Here is a 15,488-nt window from a genome sequence, read left to right on the forward strand (position 1 = left end):
TGTACTTTTCTGTATACATGTCATGTCAAAATCTACACTGAAAATAATGTATAGTTATTAACAGCATTATAATAAGTAGAGGTAAAAAAATTAAACACTCATTTTCTGTGTTTCAGAATATCATTTTTTTATTTTTTGATACTAATTTATATTAATTTCCCTTTCTGATTTGGCAGATTTTATGGTTGTAAGCATTGTACACCTCTAACTTATTTTCTGTCAATGTGGGAAAACATTTCTAGGTAGTTTTCAGAATTTAACCATGAATTCTCTTAGATTAAGCAGCTTAATTATGTGGCACAAGATCAAAGTTTGAAAGAACATATTTAAAGAATTTGAGATTTATTGGATTTTTGCCTTTAATCTGTAGCACTGAAACTAGTTATTTTTGATAAATGGAAGCTATGAGAATTTTATGTTAATTTTGTAGCTTTTAAAAGTCTCCATTCTTTTCAAATATCCTTTTTCTTGGAAATCTAAGCAGCATCAATCAACTTTTTAAGATTGACAGAACCAAAATTTTCAAATAATTTATTTTCCCAAACTCCCTTATCATTGAAGCAGTCATAGGAATAGAATGTTCTTAAGCATCTGTTTTTATGGTATCTTTGTCTTTTTAGCCTATGTCAGGTTGACTGAGAAAATACCTGCCCCCCCCCCCCCAAATTTAAGACCTCTAGCAAAGTGAAATCCTAGCTGAGGGAGATATTATGTGGTTTTAATCCATTTGTTCAAGTACTTTGGTGAAAATTCAATGTATCTAGTAATGGGAGAAATGTATTTTGGTATAACACAATTTCATTTTGGAAAATATGCACATGGTCCTTCTAAGTTACAACTCAGTTATAACTGAGTTATACATATTGAGCATTTATCTAGTGGGCTAAGAATTAAAACCCTGACCAGTCTGTAATAATGACTTCTTAAAGGTGCTACACCTTCTAACTCAGGAATCTTTCCCAGCTTCCTGTTCGAACACTCCTCTCTAGCCAAGCCCTCACTTGTTCCGTATGCTTCTGTTCTAGGCATCTTTCCCTGAACATTATAGCACCCCTATTTGCTGCGTTGCCAGGCCTGCAATGCCCTTTCTCTGTTTTTTTCCTTAAGGTCTCAAATGCTATCCCATCTCCTCCTCAAATGCCACACTCCCCTCTCTGATTCTTTAATCAGAGCCAGTTGCTTCTCCTCCTCTGTTCTTGTACCTAACATATAACTACAATAGCAATAGGTATGCTGCATTGTCATTATTTGCTTATGTGGCTGTCTGGCATTTAAGGTTGCTAGTTCTGTTGTAGTCAGGGCCATGTGCTGTTTATCCATAGTCCCTAGCAAGATCAGGCATTTAAGCAATGTTTGTTGAATAGGATTGAGGTAATTGGACAAGCTGGGCTTATAAGTGCCCGTTTTGTTTCAGGGAAGACATTTTCTCAAAAGTTTCTTGATTTAAAGTTTCTACTGCCATTTCCCAAGTATTCAGGGAAATACATATATTGTATTATATACTTTTTTTCTCTTCTTAGCTGTAACCTACTTGGCAATAAAATGCCAAACCTTTTACTTTTCAGCATTTGGGACATGGTGGAAAATTTGACAAGGGACAAGAAACTTCCTTTGGCTAAAAGGAAATTTATAAATTGCCTAAAGAGTTCATTTGTTATGATTTTCTTTATTAGGGATTAATCATAAAGCCATGGTGTAAAATTGCTGTTTATCCTGTAGTGGTGAAAAAGTCATGAATTAAATATTGAAATATTTACTGAATTGCTAGTTAGCAGGGAATTCTGGGAGCATTTAAGATCAGTGTGGTAGGAATTGGTTTAGATCGTGTTACATATTACCTTAGTGTCATACTAGTCTGGATCCTGAGTGACAGTTACAGCCAACTACTTATCTTACCACAAGTAAAATTCAATACAGCTTTACAGTGTCCTTGAAGAACTTAAAAAAAAAAAAGCGTGCATTAAATTGACCTCTCACCATCCAAATTCCTTGTTTTTGACATTTACTAGGAAATGAGGAACATAGCCAATTTTTTTTTTTCAGTTTCAAAAGCTGGTAGATGAAATCACAGTTGATTCTTCTGACAATGTTTGAAAGGTTGTTTTTTTTTTTCTCATTTGACATGCAGCAAGGACATATGGGCGAAGGAGAGGTAACATTATTGTTTCTAACTTTTGAATGTACCAGTTGTATTTGGAGAGGACCCAAGTTTGCTCAATTTCTTACCCTTGTGGGGAAGGAGGGGAGGGGGAAATGCAACGTAGCTTTGATCCATACATACTTTGTATGTCATAGTTAAAATTACAGACTTTCTAATTTGAAGGAGTCAGAATGGTAGGATCTGGATTTGAATCAATAATGTCCTGTATTATAAACTCAACTTACTTATATCTGAAGATTTATTTCACCTTTTTCTTTTCTGAAAGGAATTTCTTGGAAGAAAAAAAATTAAGGATCTTTAAAAAGGAAAATATAGTGTGACTTGATTATATTGGAAGCTCAGTTATACTTTAATACCTTATGTCTATTTTTTTCTACTATGTCAGCATAATACACTTGGTTTAAAATGCGATTAGCTAAATAAGTGACTACTCCTATAAATTTCAAACATTGGGGGAAAAAGCTCTAGAAATTTTAGAGAATTTTAAAGAATCATTTCCTAGAGGTGCCTGAATAAACCTTATTTTTGCCGCCTGTGATAGTTGAGCTATTTGACTGTCTAATTTACTTGCCTTTTTACAAGCAAGTAAATTAGACAGTCAAATAGCTCAACTTTCAAATGTAAGTGACTTTTAAAAATTATTTAGGAAATAACCTCCAATTTTATAGTCCTTTTTTATCTTCATTATATAACTCGAGTTTTGTAGGGTAAATTCATAACAAATATACTATTACTTGTGTTTAGTTAGGAAAGCTGAAAGGAAGACAAGTGTGGCAACAAAGGCATTGGAGTGTTTCAGTAAAGGAAGAGCACTGAAGCTACATTTCTCTAGGATCCATTAACAAACTCCTTATGTAGTACCTAGAAGTAAATTGGCCAGCCTGACAAGTGACAAAACAGTGCTTGAAAGATTCTGGTTTTTTGTAGCTCCGTGTTTTGCTTATGATTTCCAAAGTTCATATTTTGTTGTCAGGTAAACACGGGAATAATATTAACCACATTGGCATCTCTGGTCTTTTCTGCTTATATATTCTGTATGATAGGATTTTCAAACAGCAAACTTGATGACGACTTTTTAGAATTAGATAGCACTAGTGGCAGCTGCTAATTACTCAACTAAAAAAAAATAAATCTTTAGCATGCCTAAAAATCTTAAACTCTTTAATACTAGGCCTTGAAGTTGGATAACAGCAATAAATGGGATTTGATTATATCCCATTAAGGTAAACCAAGATGAGTGCTCACTTTAAAAATGGACCTGTTCATTTTAAGGACAGTCTTAGAGGAAATTGGGTAGGCTATATTATTTTGTGTTTTAAAAAAATTTAAGTGATCTAGCATCTGATAGTCGAATTTAATCCTTAGTGTACATGTCTAGGCTGCCTGTGGCCCTGGGGCCCTGCCAAGGCAATGCGGTCTACTGCCAACGGCTTTCAAAAGAGTGCTCCCTCCTCCTGTACTTCCATTTCACCTCACTGAAGTTTCTGGATCCCAGGGGGATAGTGGAGCAGCCTTCTATTTAACCATGTACTTTCTCTCTGACTCCACTAAGACTTCAAAGTGATGGGAATTCAAGAGCATATCTAAGTGATTCGTTATTCAGTGAGAAAAATAAAAGCCGTTTTATTGAATCTGCTGTTTCCTTTGTTTCTTGTGTAAGATCAGCAATGGCAAGGAACATGTGCTGTTAGCTTTTTTTCCTGCTTTCTATTCCAGGTCAGTCTTCACTGTTTCCAATGGAAGATGGATTTTTGGATGATGGCCGTGGGGATCAACCTCTTCATAGTGGCCTGGGTTCACCTCACTGCTTCACTCACCAGAATGGAGAAAGAGTGGAACGATATTCTCGCAAGGTGTTTGTGGGCGGATTACCTCCTGACATCGATGAAGGTATATTTACAAAGAACTATTAACTGTACAGTGCCTGGACTGTGGCACATAGTAGCTAACTCATAGGTAGTGGTTGCTGTTATTATAATAACAGTCTTATCTGGCTCCAGGTATTCAGTTTTGATTGCATTGTTCTCTTGTCCTGTCTTTCTATCCTGGCATATAAGATTAGTTTACAACGGAAAGGGCGCAGGACTTTGGGAACCAGCTGAAGCAAGTGATTAAATGAAAAGAGTAACTGTCATTGGGAAACCCATCTCAGGGGTTCTGTTGTGGGCAAACATAGTGCTTACTGCGTTTTTGTCTGTGTGTGCTGCCTTGGCCAGATTCAGTATGTTTTCCTGTTTGTTTCCTACCTGCTCCAGAAATGTAGTTAATTGAAAATTTGAACTCTTAGATTAAGGATGAACTTTTGAAAAATAAACCCTAAAGTTGTACCACAAGAAAGGGAATCTTAAGAGTTTTATCATTTTCTGAGTATTTTTTCACTTGCCAGATACTTACAGGCTTTTTAAAAGTCACACACTGTTCTTAGGCTTGTTTACGGTATAACCAAGATAGAAAGTCTTTGTGTGCATAGAGTTTCAATTCTAGCAGGGGAAGGCAGATAAAAAGTGTGTAATCATGCAAGAAAATATCAGAGAGTAAGTATTGAAAAGAAAATAGCGTGATATTGCACTATTTTATGATATGATTCAGGGTATCAGATTAGGTGGTTAAGGAAAGCCTCTTTTTTCTTTCTTTCTTTCTTTCTTTCTTTCTTTCTTTCTTTCTATTTATTTATTTATTTATTTATTTATTTATTTATTTATTTATTTATAAGTAGGCTCCATGCCAAGTGTGGAGCCCGATGCGGGGCTTGAACTCATAACCCTGAGATCAAGACCTGAGCTGATATCAAGAGTTGGACACCTAACTGACTGAGCCACCCAGGTGTCCCAAGGAAATACTCTTTAAGGAAGTGATATTTGAGCTGAGATCTGCATTAGGAGCCAGCCAGAGGTTTAGAGGATTAGTTGTTCAGCAATATTTTCTGCATCTGTGGGCCTAAGTGACCCTAGTTCAAGTTCAGACTAAAACGCAAGTAGCAGACCATATAGCAACCATATATCCTTAGTGGTGGTGGTGGTGGTGGTGGTGGTTGTTTTCCTAATCTCTTTTGTCTTGGTTTCCTAAATGGAAATGGCAATAAACCAATTAATGTTATGGAGAATAGAATCGTTTTCTCTAAAACCCTGTAAGGTCTAATAATAAGGTTTTAATAACTTCCAGTTTAGACTGAGATTAAATGTATTGAGTCACTTCATTTTCCTTAAGATGGTCAATCTTTTGGAAGGTTGAGACAAAGTTTTCAAAAAGCCAAAGATTGAAATAAACACAGTTCTCTTTTGTTTTGTTTTGTTTAATCTATGAACAGTTGTCTTGGGTGGAAGCTGTGTTGGGATTTCAGGCTAGACTGAATCAGTCTTCATCCTGCTCTCAGAGGACCTGGCTTTCCAAAGTGTTCATCCTGGGCTGACCGTGTGGTCACAGTATTGGCCTCTCTAATAAGCTCCTGGGTGTGGCCTGCTCTTTTCTTTACCTGGAATTCTCATTTTCCTTAGTACTGTGGATTCTTGTTTTTTTGACCCTTGAAAGTCAAGTCTTTAGCCCAGATGGTGTTTAATGAATGAATTATATGCTTACATACAAAACGAGAGCAAAGACTGAATTTTATCTGACCTTGCCTGGAATAAACTCCTTCTCTGGCCCAGATAGTCTATATCTTTTTGGAAAATTACTGAGCAATCTTAAATGTGCAATTTCTAAAATTCTTAGGAGCACAGGTAAATATGACTAGTCTGGCAAAGGAGATGGTATAAACTGAGCAAAATTAATGGGAATTACGATAATCATCAAGCATATTGATAAATCAGTAGCAATTGAAGTAGACAGACCTTTCTACTATAATGTAAAATATGTATTCCTGAGAATATTGTGTTCTGTAGAATTATACACTAAAGAGTATAAGGTTTCTGGGGAAATAGGGTAGGAAGCAAATAATTTAGAACCCAATGACCTTTGTACCGGAAGCACTAACAAAAAGAGAATTAATACCTTGAAAATAGCTTGGACAATTCAGGCAAGTAGCTCAGTGTGGTTAGAAGCTGCCTCAAGCAATACTGAAAATGCACAAAACCAACAGAGCAGAAATGCTGGCTTGCAGGCTTGGAGGCAGTGCAGATGTAACCAGACCTCTGAGCACCTGAGAAAGTGCACACTCCCAGGAGATGAGAGCCCTGCAAGGTTGGGAGTGTGCCTCTCTAGCAAGAGAGCCCTGGTTGCTGTGCTCATTTTTTATTTCCTTATAAGAGAGTAGGAGGGCTCCTGCCTGCATATCAGACAAGTGAGGGGCTTTTTCTCTTCCTGATGAAGGTTATAATTCTACTCCCACTATGCTAGCTCACCTTGCCCAGGAACAATCATTTGCGAACCAGGACAGCTTCCAGGTTATAGTGATTTCATTCCTCTATTCACCAGTCTCTCTTATATGAGCTAAATGGTACTGCAGAAACAGGCAGCAGAGCAGAGCAGACTGTACTGTTTTCACAATCTGGAGGAGAGGAAAACAGTTCTACCAGCTTGGAATTTGAACACATCCCCCATCTCTTCTTTTCCTCTGTCCTGCCCTCCTCCCAGGTCTTATCTATACATGCTTACCTACTCTTTCCAGAAGTTCTTTGGAAATTTATTTTCCTATAGTCTACTCATGAGTCTGGTCATGAGGAAATGGTACAGGCTGGGAGTCATCCTACAGAATGAATGGCCTCTATACTTTTAGGACTGTCAAATATGTAAAAGATAGGAAAGAGTGAGAAGCTGTTCCAAAAGTGAAGAGTACGGATACCCTATAGGGACAGAACATCTTAAGTGTATTGTGTGTTCTGGATAGGATTCTGGATCAGAAAGGGGAAAAGAGATACTATTGGGATAGTTTGAAATTTGGATGGAGTCTGTGAATTGGGGAGTAATACTGTATGAATATTGATTTCCTGATTGGGAAGGTTACATGGTAATATATGAGGAAATGACCTTGCTTTGAGCAGGTGCCAGTGGTTCTATTTCTGGGTTATAGAGTGTCACGTTAGAAAAAAAAAAATGATAGGTAGGTAGGTAGGTAGATAGGTTGATTCATGCATACATAGAGATAGAAAGAAGGAAGAAGGGGAAGGCAAATGTGTAAAATAGTAACAGTTGGGGGAATCTAGGTGAAGGGGATACAGGAGTTCTTTGTATTGTTCTTGTAAATAATAGATTTGAAACTGTTTTTTTCTAAACTACTTCCCCAAAATGATTATAGAAATATTTAAATTTACTTTTTTTTGCTTTGCTTTGTTGTTCATCAGATGAGATCACAGCTAGTTTTCGTCGCTTTGGCCCTTTGATTGTGGATTGGCCTCATAAAGCAGAGAGCAAATCCTATTTTCCTCCTAAAGGTAATTCTCAAGATTCAGTATACATGTACAGTGTATCCTTATATTGTTTAATGTTTAGCCTTTTCATAAATGTTTACCTCCGCTGTAAGATTTTCCATTGTTAAACTTATATTTTCCCAAATGCATCTTTAAATTTATACCTAATACATACTTTCAGTTCAAATTTAATTTTACTTTAAAAGATGTTTCAAGATAACAAACTGAACTTAATGTTGATACTATCAGACTTTGCCTAGGAAGATTTAAGTTTTCTTAATTTTTTTTTTTACTCTTTTTCCCTTCCTTAGTTTCAGCTTATACTTCCTTTCTGTTGAAGAATTAAAAAAAAATTAGAGAACAAATAAGCCTTTTTTTTTTTTTTTTTTCCTTTTTATCAGGCTATGCATTCCTGCTCTTTCAAGATGAAAGCTCTGTTCAGGCTCTGATTGATGCATGTATTGAAGAAGATGGAAAACTCTACCTGTGTGTGTCAAGTCCCACTATCAAAGATAAGCCAGTGAGTGCTGTCTAACATGAAAATAGCTTCTTATTTTTGCCTTCATCTCTGCTTTGTTTGAAAACCCACAGACATCTTGATGTATCTGTTAATTGATGTGTTTGTAATCTACTTACAAATGCTGTTGTTGCCAACCTCATAATGTTGACATTCTATATTATTGACACACATTATTTTGACATTGAATTTTTTGGTTAATTAAAATAGTGGTAAGTCTTTACCATTAAAAGATTTAACTTGATAATGCATTTGATAAAGATAAAGTAGCTGAATTTCCTCTGAATAATAGAACTCAAAAATCACAAATAGATATTTGTCTGTCTCCTTCCTCTCTTTGTTCAAGATTTTACCCAATACTATTCTTAACTTTTTGCTCATGGTACTCTCCCAAAGTAAAATGAATTTTGTATATACAGAAAGGTACATGGCATACTGTTTTTTCTTTTTGAAAAAGTTTTTGTCATAAAATTTAGTCTTTAGGAATAGTAGCAACTGGCCTATTTGGACGAATCTGGCAAATCAACAATTTATTATCACTCAGCCAGATCTAGTAATGGGGTACAGTTCAGAATGGAGGTGCCTATGGGTTCAGCTCAAGTAATAGTTAATGGAGCTCCTCTTGGTGTCTTGGGATTGCCTAAGTCCGGAACACTTTTCCCAGAGTTCCCATGGCCTAAATTCTCTATACTTGACTTGTTTGTGTTCCCTTGCAGTCCCCATAGGTATTTGAATTTGGGACCTCTGGCTTAGGACTTTGTTGATGTGCATATTGGGAATATCCTACTATGAACCCATTCATAGCCTTTGGTGTGGGCATTTCTAACAATTAATAAATGCAAACAATAAAAATAAGGTGCACGATTCTTAGTTGACTAAAGCAGTGGACACATTGAAGTGTTTTATCATAAGTTTACTGCAAATATATACCTTTTTACTTTGAAATGCTTTTTGAAATAATGCAACAGATTTGTTAGTATCAGGAGCAGTTTGTGTTTGTAGGATTGGACACACAATCCTAGTTTACTTAGCACTATATTCTGATCAACATCAAATACTGTACTAACTTACATTATGTGGATATTGAGGGATTGGGGAAGATAGAAGCCCAAATAATTTGAGAAATAGCTGATTGACTTACTAGTGATTAAGGACATGTTAGTGATTTAGCTTATAATAGATAATAAAAATTGAACTTTCCACTTTGGTTCACTTAAAAATGGTTCACTTAAAAAATCAGTTGGTTTACTCTTAAAAATGAAATGAAGGGTTGGGCTACGCTATATGTAAGTCTTCTAATTTTATAGCTTTATTGATTTATAATGATGTGGATTATTGTTGCTCTAAAAATACTCTGCAATAATTTTAAACTTATTTCCTCATAAATTGTCTGCATTAAAAATGAGACATTTCGGTTTGTCTGCTCCCTAGGTACAGATTCGGCCTTGGAATCTCAGTGACAGTGACTTTGTGATGGATGGTTCACAGCCTCTTGACCCACGAAAAACTATATTTGTTGGTGGTGTTCCTCGACCATTACGAGCTGGTATGATGAAACAAACAGAAATACCCCCTTTACCCTTTAGTATAAGAAATACCTTATAAAGATTTTTAGGAAAATTCTCCAGGAGCATTTTGAGTTAATGTCCAAGAGCGAGAGTTTTAGAGTCAAAGTATCTGGGTTTGAATTCATGTGCTCTGCTCCCAGTTAATAGTAGAATGACGTTGGACAAATTATTTTCCCTAATTTTCAATTTCCTCATCAGTCAAATGGAGTAGTAAGTGTATCTGCTTCATATAGAATTGTTCTGAGGATTAAGTGGGAAAAAGTGGTGCCAAGTGCTGTGTGTGGTGTTGAGCATCATTCTCATCATCATCTGGAAAAACCCTTCGAGAGTAGATTATATGTCAAGAATTTCAGGGTTTGTTTCCCATGCCCACATTTGCTTACCAGCTATTTACTGAGCTCCGAAACACAGTAGGGTTCTCAGCAGTGCATCGTATTTTTAAGAGTAGTACTTACAGGAGAAATTTCATCCCTAACTTCAAGTAAAATGAGGTTTATTGGTATAAGTGAGAAAAAAAAAAACATAAAATGAACAAGAATGCAGTTTCAAAATTGTAACATTTCATGGAGAACGTGATACATTCATTATTTCAGGTTTTTATATAAAAAATTGGTGAATAGCTAGACTGTAGGGAAAGGTAACAAGGATTTGATGATGATAATCTAGGAGGACCTCCACACAAAGTCTGCCAATCAATTTTCTAGTGTTCACATGATTGTTTATACTAAGCAATACGTTATTAACTGTAAATGTATGGTGTCCCAACATGGTATAGAAGCAGACAGACCAGGGTGCTGAGCCCAGCACTGTCACTTAACCATCTGTGCCTCGATTTCCCCAGGAAATTACTACCTACTTCCTAGGGTTGTTTGTGAAAAGAGAACATATGTGAAGCACCCAGCAGAGCACCTGCCCTTACTTAAAAGATTAAAGATTAATGATTGATTTAGTAATTATTATAATAAGGATATGAGCTCAGAATACAGATGAACTGCTTTAGATGAAACCTTTGGTGAACTAGATGGATTTTCCTGATTTTCCTGATTTCACATACCCTCTTTGCTCCTTTCTCATTTAGTGGAGCTTGCCATGATAATGGATCGTCTGTATGGAGGTGTGTGCTATGCTGGGATTGATACCGACCCTGAGCTGAAATACCCAAAAGGCGCTGGGCGAGTTGCATTCTCTAATCAACAGAGTTACATAGCTGCTATCAGTGCCCGCTTTGTTCAGCTGCAGCATGGAGAGATAGATAAACGGGTAAGTCGTAGATTATATTCCAGAAAGTTCTAGAAATGGCCCTCTCAGTGTGTCATTACCAAGATTGGAATGGGGGGATTTTATATGACAGTAAAATTGGCAGCTGACAGTTATGCCTCTAGGACCAATTAGGTGTATGCTTTGTAATACATCTAAGGATTCCTACGAATTTTTTCTATCCCTTCGTGTTTTGAGTAGCCTAACCAGAACGCTATATCAGTTTACTCGGGGCAATTTAATCTCCTAAGCTATCGCCTCCATTCATTCATTTATTCAGTTAGTCAGTCATTCAGTAAATATCATTATATCAAGTACAAACATCAATGCCCTTGAGATCTCCTGACCTTTTTTTTTTTTGATCATGAATACCTCAGTAAGCCCTATTTTTCCAGTGTACTATGTAACAAATGACTGAATAAATTCACTTGTAGGACTGCATATCTTAGCAATATTTCATTGTAAGAAATTAAGTAGAAGAAATCATAATCTTTTTATTTGTAGTGTATTCTACCACCTGAAATTAGGTAGTAATTAGCATTATTTTCAGCACTTTAAATTCCTCTTTGTTGGTTTAGCTTCTGAATTAAAAAGCTGGAGAAAACCTCAGAGATAGTGTTCTCCTCTGTTTTCTAAGGTACTGTATTTGAAACTCTGTGTTCCATTGTCCATCTTATTTCTTTGCATTCACAGATTTATTTCTTATCTTTGTGTTTCATGCATTCAACAAATGTTTTAGCCTCTAGGACAAGAAGTCCCTGTCCTCAGGAGTTTATGTTCTGATAGATATAAGTGTATCTTATACCGATACTACTCCAAGTGTGGCCTGGGTATCGATGGCCGGCAGCCAATGGTTACTAGCTTGTGGTGAGATAGGAATTTACACCAGAATGTGAATCAGCTACATTAGTAAGCAGTAAAATGTTTAGTTCAGCTGACTTGTTTTTTTTCCTCCCCGTAGAAAGACTCTCTTGATGAAAGAAGCAATGCGTTGATTTATATTCTGGTGTCAGCTCCTTATTTCATGGGAGACTGGCACTTTCATTAGGACTGACTTAGATATCAACACTCTGAGGCATTGTGCTCAAAAAAGTCCTTATTGATTGATTGTATTGTGCTGTTCTCAATTCATTATGTAGAAACTATCAAGTCAATAGTGGTTTACACTTACTGCTTATGTTTCATTTCATGTGTATGCTACTTCAGTGTCAGTATAAAATATAAGATTATAGTGGATATTATACTATATTGTGAATCTATAAAAAGAAAGGTATAGATTCTATTATAAACACAGAGGAAGACGGCAAGACCAGTTGCAGTATACATTAACAAGCCCACTTGTTTTTTTATTCACACTAAAACATTCCTACATCCGTGTAAGCAGGGTCTTCTGCCTTGCTGCTTCGTCCCAACAAAGGTGTCAGAGGTGTAAGGTTAGTCATTGGAAATGCAGACTTCATTTGTATTCCTCTGCGATCAGATCTTTGACCAGGGTTCTTGCCACTCCGTAGATGTTATGGAATGGCCTCAGGGCCGGAAGGCTAATGCTCTAGTTTTGTCTGCTCTTCCTGTCTTCATGCACTCGTCTTGTTCACAGCTAACCTTTGTCAGGATTCCTTGTCGGAACGAGATGGCACCAGTGGTAGTGATAGCCTGGTATAAGGGAAGTTAGCCATGAATCTCTCCAAGAGTAAAAATAACCTACTCTTTTCTCACTGGTGAATTAATAGCCAAATTATTTTTAATGCTTGAGAGACCCAAATGACAGGTTGGCCTATTGAACACTGGAACAGACCCAGTTGTATAAATTCACCTCTGAGTTTTAGACTGAAGTCAACCATTCTTACTGACAAAGAACAAAGCAAGGTTTTAGGTTGTAAGTACTATGGCTGAATCTTGTTTTCTCAGAGTTCTGAGTTTGTGGTTATAACCCAAGATGTGTACACTGTAAATAGAAACCCTGACCCAGGCTTTATTACAACTTAGAAGCTTATGACGCAGAAGCCACGCATCTTCCCTCTGATGTGAATATTGAAGTGCTGTTTTGTGGAACTGGGAAGCTCTTAGGTGGTTTGTTTACATTATAATTCCACATATGACAAAAATCCAGATCCACTAATTAAAGTGATGGTTTGTGCCTATAAATACTGTCCTGTGGGTTTAATCTCATAATGTTCTAAACAGTTGGCTTCCCTTTTTGATTTCTGGTAGAATCCCATTTTCCTTTGAAAAGTGGCTTTTTAATAAGACAGAAATGTAAGACGATGGGTATAAAAACCTTACCAGGTTCTGAGAAGATGGATTATCTTAATTCCAATAAAAGAACTATTGACCCTTGTTTTTGGGCACCCTGGCATAGAGTCACTCAGACAGTGGATGGAAATGTACGCACCATAGTCAGAGTTGCCTGGGCCACTCATTAAAAAACGTAAACTCATTTCTTTTATTTTTAATTGCAGGTGGAAGTTAAGCCATATGTCTTGGATGATCAGCTGTGTGATGAATGTCAGGGGGCCCGTTGTGGGGGAAAATTTGCTCCATTTTTCTGTGCTAATGTTACCTGTCTGCAGTATTACTGTGAATATTGCTGGGCTGCTATTCATTCTCGTGCTGGCAGGGAATTCCACAAGCCCCTGGTGAAGGAAGGCGGTGACCGTCCGCGACATATTTCATTCCGCTGGAACTAAAGGGTAACTACAGCGCTCGTTTTCAGGCCTCAGAATAAGTGCACTCTTCTGTTAATTCTGACCCCTTCCTCAACCTCTTCACGCTGGCATGTCCTTTTGTAGCAGCCCGTAACTTAACAATAGTCTAATGAAAAGAATGACCTATAATATAGGCGTTTTGTAGATTCTTGTGTCACTGAAAACAATATGTAAGAACTCCTTTTTCGTATTGCCATCGTGTTGCATGGAAGTTTTGTTCTCTTGTTGTGCTGGAGACCAAGAGGATCCAAACTTCCTGTAACATTTTCTTAGAGGAGAAAGAGAAATATTAAAAGAGAAATGAAACAATAGAGTATTTTGGGTTTTTAATTAAATTATTGTTAATAATATAACATATAAGAATACTTTTATTAAAATTAACCACGCACCGATAACACTATCAGTCTGTCCTGACACAGTTTTTCCCCCAGAGAAGTGCTTTTGCCTTTTCCTTTCTCTCTTTCTTTTTTGCCTCTCTTTTTTCCCCCTCCCCCCTTTTTTATTCATTTAACAGCAGTGGAGGAAGTTAACAATTATTAACAGGAAAGAGCATGTTAAAGCAAACACAAATGCATGAGCAAGATTGAAGCAGCATTAAAACAAAAGTTGTGAGGGTGTAGAGGCCGAATAGAATTTCATGACGCCTCCGAGTTACCAGTAACTGCATCAGACAACAAATAGTTAAGTAGGCAGAGCTAGGTTGATTTTCTTTTCAACCATTTTTAAAACTAGAGTGTAAAAATTGGGTAAATTTACTGCTGAGGGGAGTGCACTTACTTCTTTTTAAACTTCCTTATCCGGTCACAGCCCCAGGAAACCTACCAAAGCTAGAATTAATGACAACTGGTGGGAAAACTAGCATTTCCTCTCCTGAAGAACAAATGTATAAATTTTATTTTTGATGTTCTGTATAAACTCTCTATCCTAATTTACGAACACTCATCAGGTGTCAGCCTTTGCTCCATTTTGACGTTCAAAAACAAGACCGAACAGAACGGACCTAGAGATACCTCAAGGATGTCGTTTTTGATTTTGTGTTATAGTACAATTGTAGCCCAAACTGGAAAACAAAACCAATATACAAATTGGCTGTTGATTGGCTTACTTTTAGATTTAAAGTTACTTTGGGTATCCTGTAATTTAGTTGTAACATAGAAAATGAAAAAAAAAAGTTAAAAAAAAAAAGTCAAGTAGTTGCAAAGTGTTTTGCACTGTTGAACTAAGTAACTGTGTAAATCTGTGCAAAGGTACGTATGTTTATCTTACTCTTCCTATAAAATAAAATAACATTACCGTTTCAGAACTTAGCATGGGACATAGTCAGTGTTTGAAGTGCCAACTTCATCAAGTAATGCATGCTTTATTATAAATAAAATTCTAGCTTTGAAAGGCGTTATTATGTGTTGAACGGTATGCTTCAGGAGTAAATTTAAAATAGTCTCTTGAAGCCCTGGTCATGGAAGTAACTTTTATTTTAATTGACATTCTCTTATCAAATGCCCTACCCACCATTAAAAGGATGATTACCAGTGTGCAAAACATCAAAAAAAAAAAAAAAAAAAATCTAACGGCAATCTTGCTAGTTGTGCTACCTAACAGTACCATCTGGGATCCTTCAAAACCAAAGACTTGCCCCGGCACTAAGGTGGAACCACCTGGCTGATGACCCCTACTGATTATCGCTAGGAAAAGCAGGCCTTTATTTTTAATACAGGCTTTAATGAACTATATACCTGTTAAGTTCCAAAGGTCAAAATGGAGGCATATGCTGTCTAATGGTCAAACGTAGAAAGGGAGCTGCTTTTAAAGAATTCCCTGCAAATACTGAAAGCAGTCATGCGAATGGAGGGTGCTCTTGTGTAGCTGGTCAGGGACTTTTTTTTCTTTTCTCCTGAACTACATAATTCTAATCAAAATGTTCATTTGCCTCTTTTTATT

General features: G+C 36.6%; 1 protein-coding gene across 4 annotated transcripts in view; it reads left to right on the forward strand.

Moving 5' to 3' along the window:
• The window catches only part of CPEB4 (cytoplasmic polyadenylation element binding protein 4), a 58,900-nt gene extending 43,646 nt beyond the window's left edge, over nt 1-15,254 (forward strand). For 2 of the 4 annotated variants that reach the window (XM_032403736.1, XM_032403738.1), the window contains 7 exons: nt 2,129-2,152; nt 3,878-4,051; nt 7,438-7,527; nt 7,905-8,023; nt 9,452-9,566; nt 10,667-10,848; nt 13,305-15,254. In XM_032403736.1, coding sequence (XP_032259627.1) covers nt 2,129-2,152; nt 3,878-4,051; nt 7,438-7,527; nt 7,905-8,023; nt 9,452-9,566; nt 10,667-10,848; nt 13,305-13,532 — 932 coding nt within the window. In that variant the 3' untranslated portion in view covers nt 13,533-15,254. The remainder of the gene's footprint in view (nt 1-2,128; nt 2,153-3,877; nt 4,052-7,437; nt 7,528-7,904; nt 8,024-9,451; nt 9,567-10,666; nt 10,849-13,304) is intronic. The other 2 variants (XM_032403737.1, XM_032403739.1) reach the window with 1 other exon arrangement.
• Nucleotides 15,255-15,488: the final 234 nt, after the last annotated feature.

The sequence above is a fragment of the Phoca vitulina genome, unplaced genomic scaffold (genome assembly GCF_004348235.1).
Source record: "Phoca vitulina isolate PV1807 unplaced genomic scaffold, GSC_HSeal_1.0 scaffold6, whole genome shotgun sequence".
NCBI classification, from domain to species: Eukaryota; Metazoa; Chordata; class Mammalia; order Carnivora; family Phocidae; genus Phoca; species Phoca vitulina.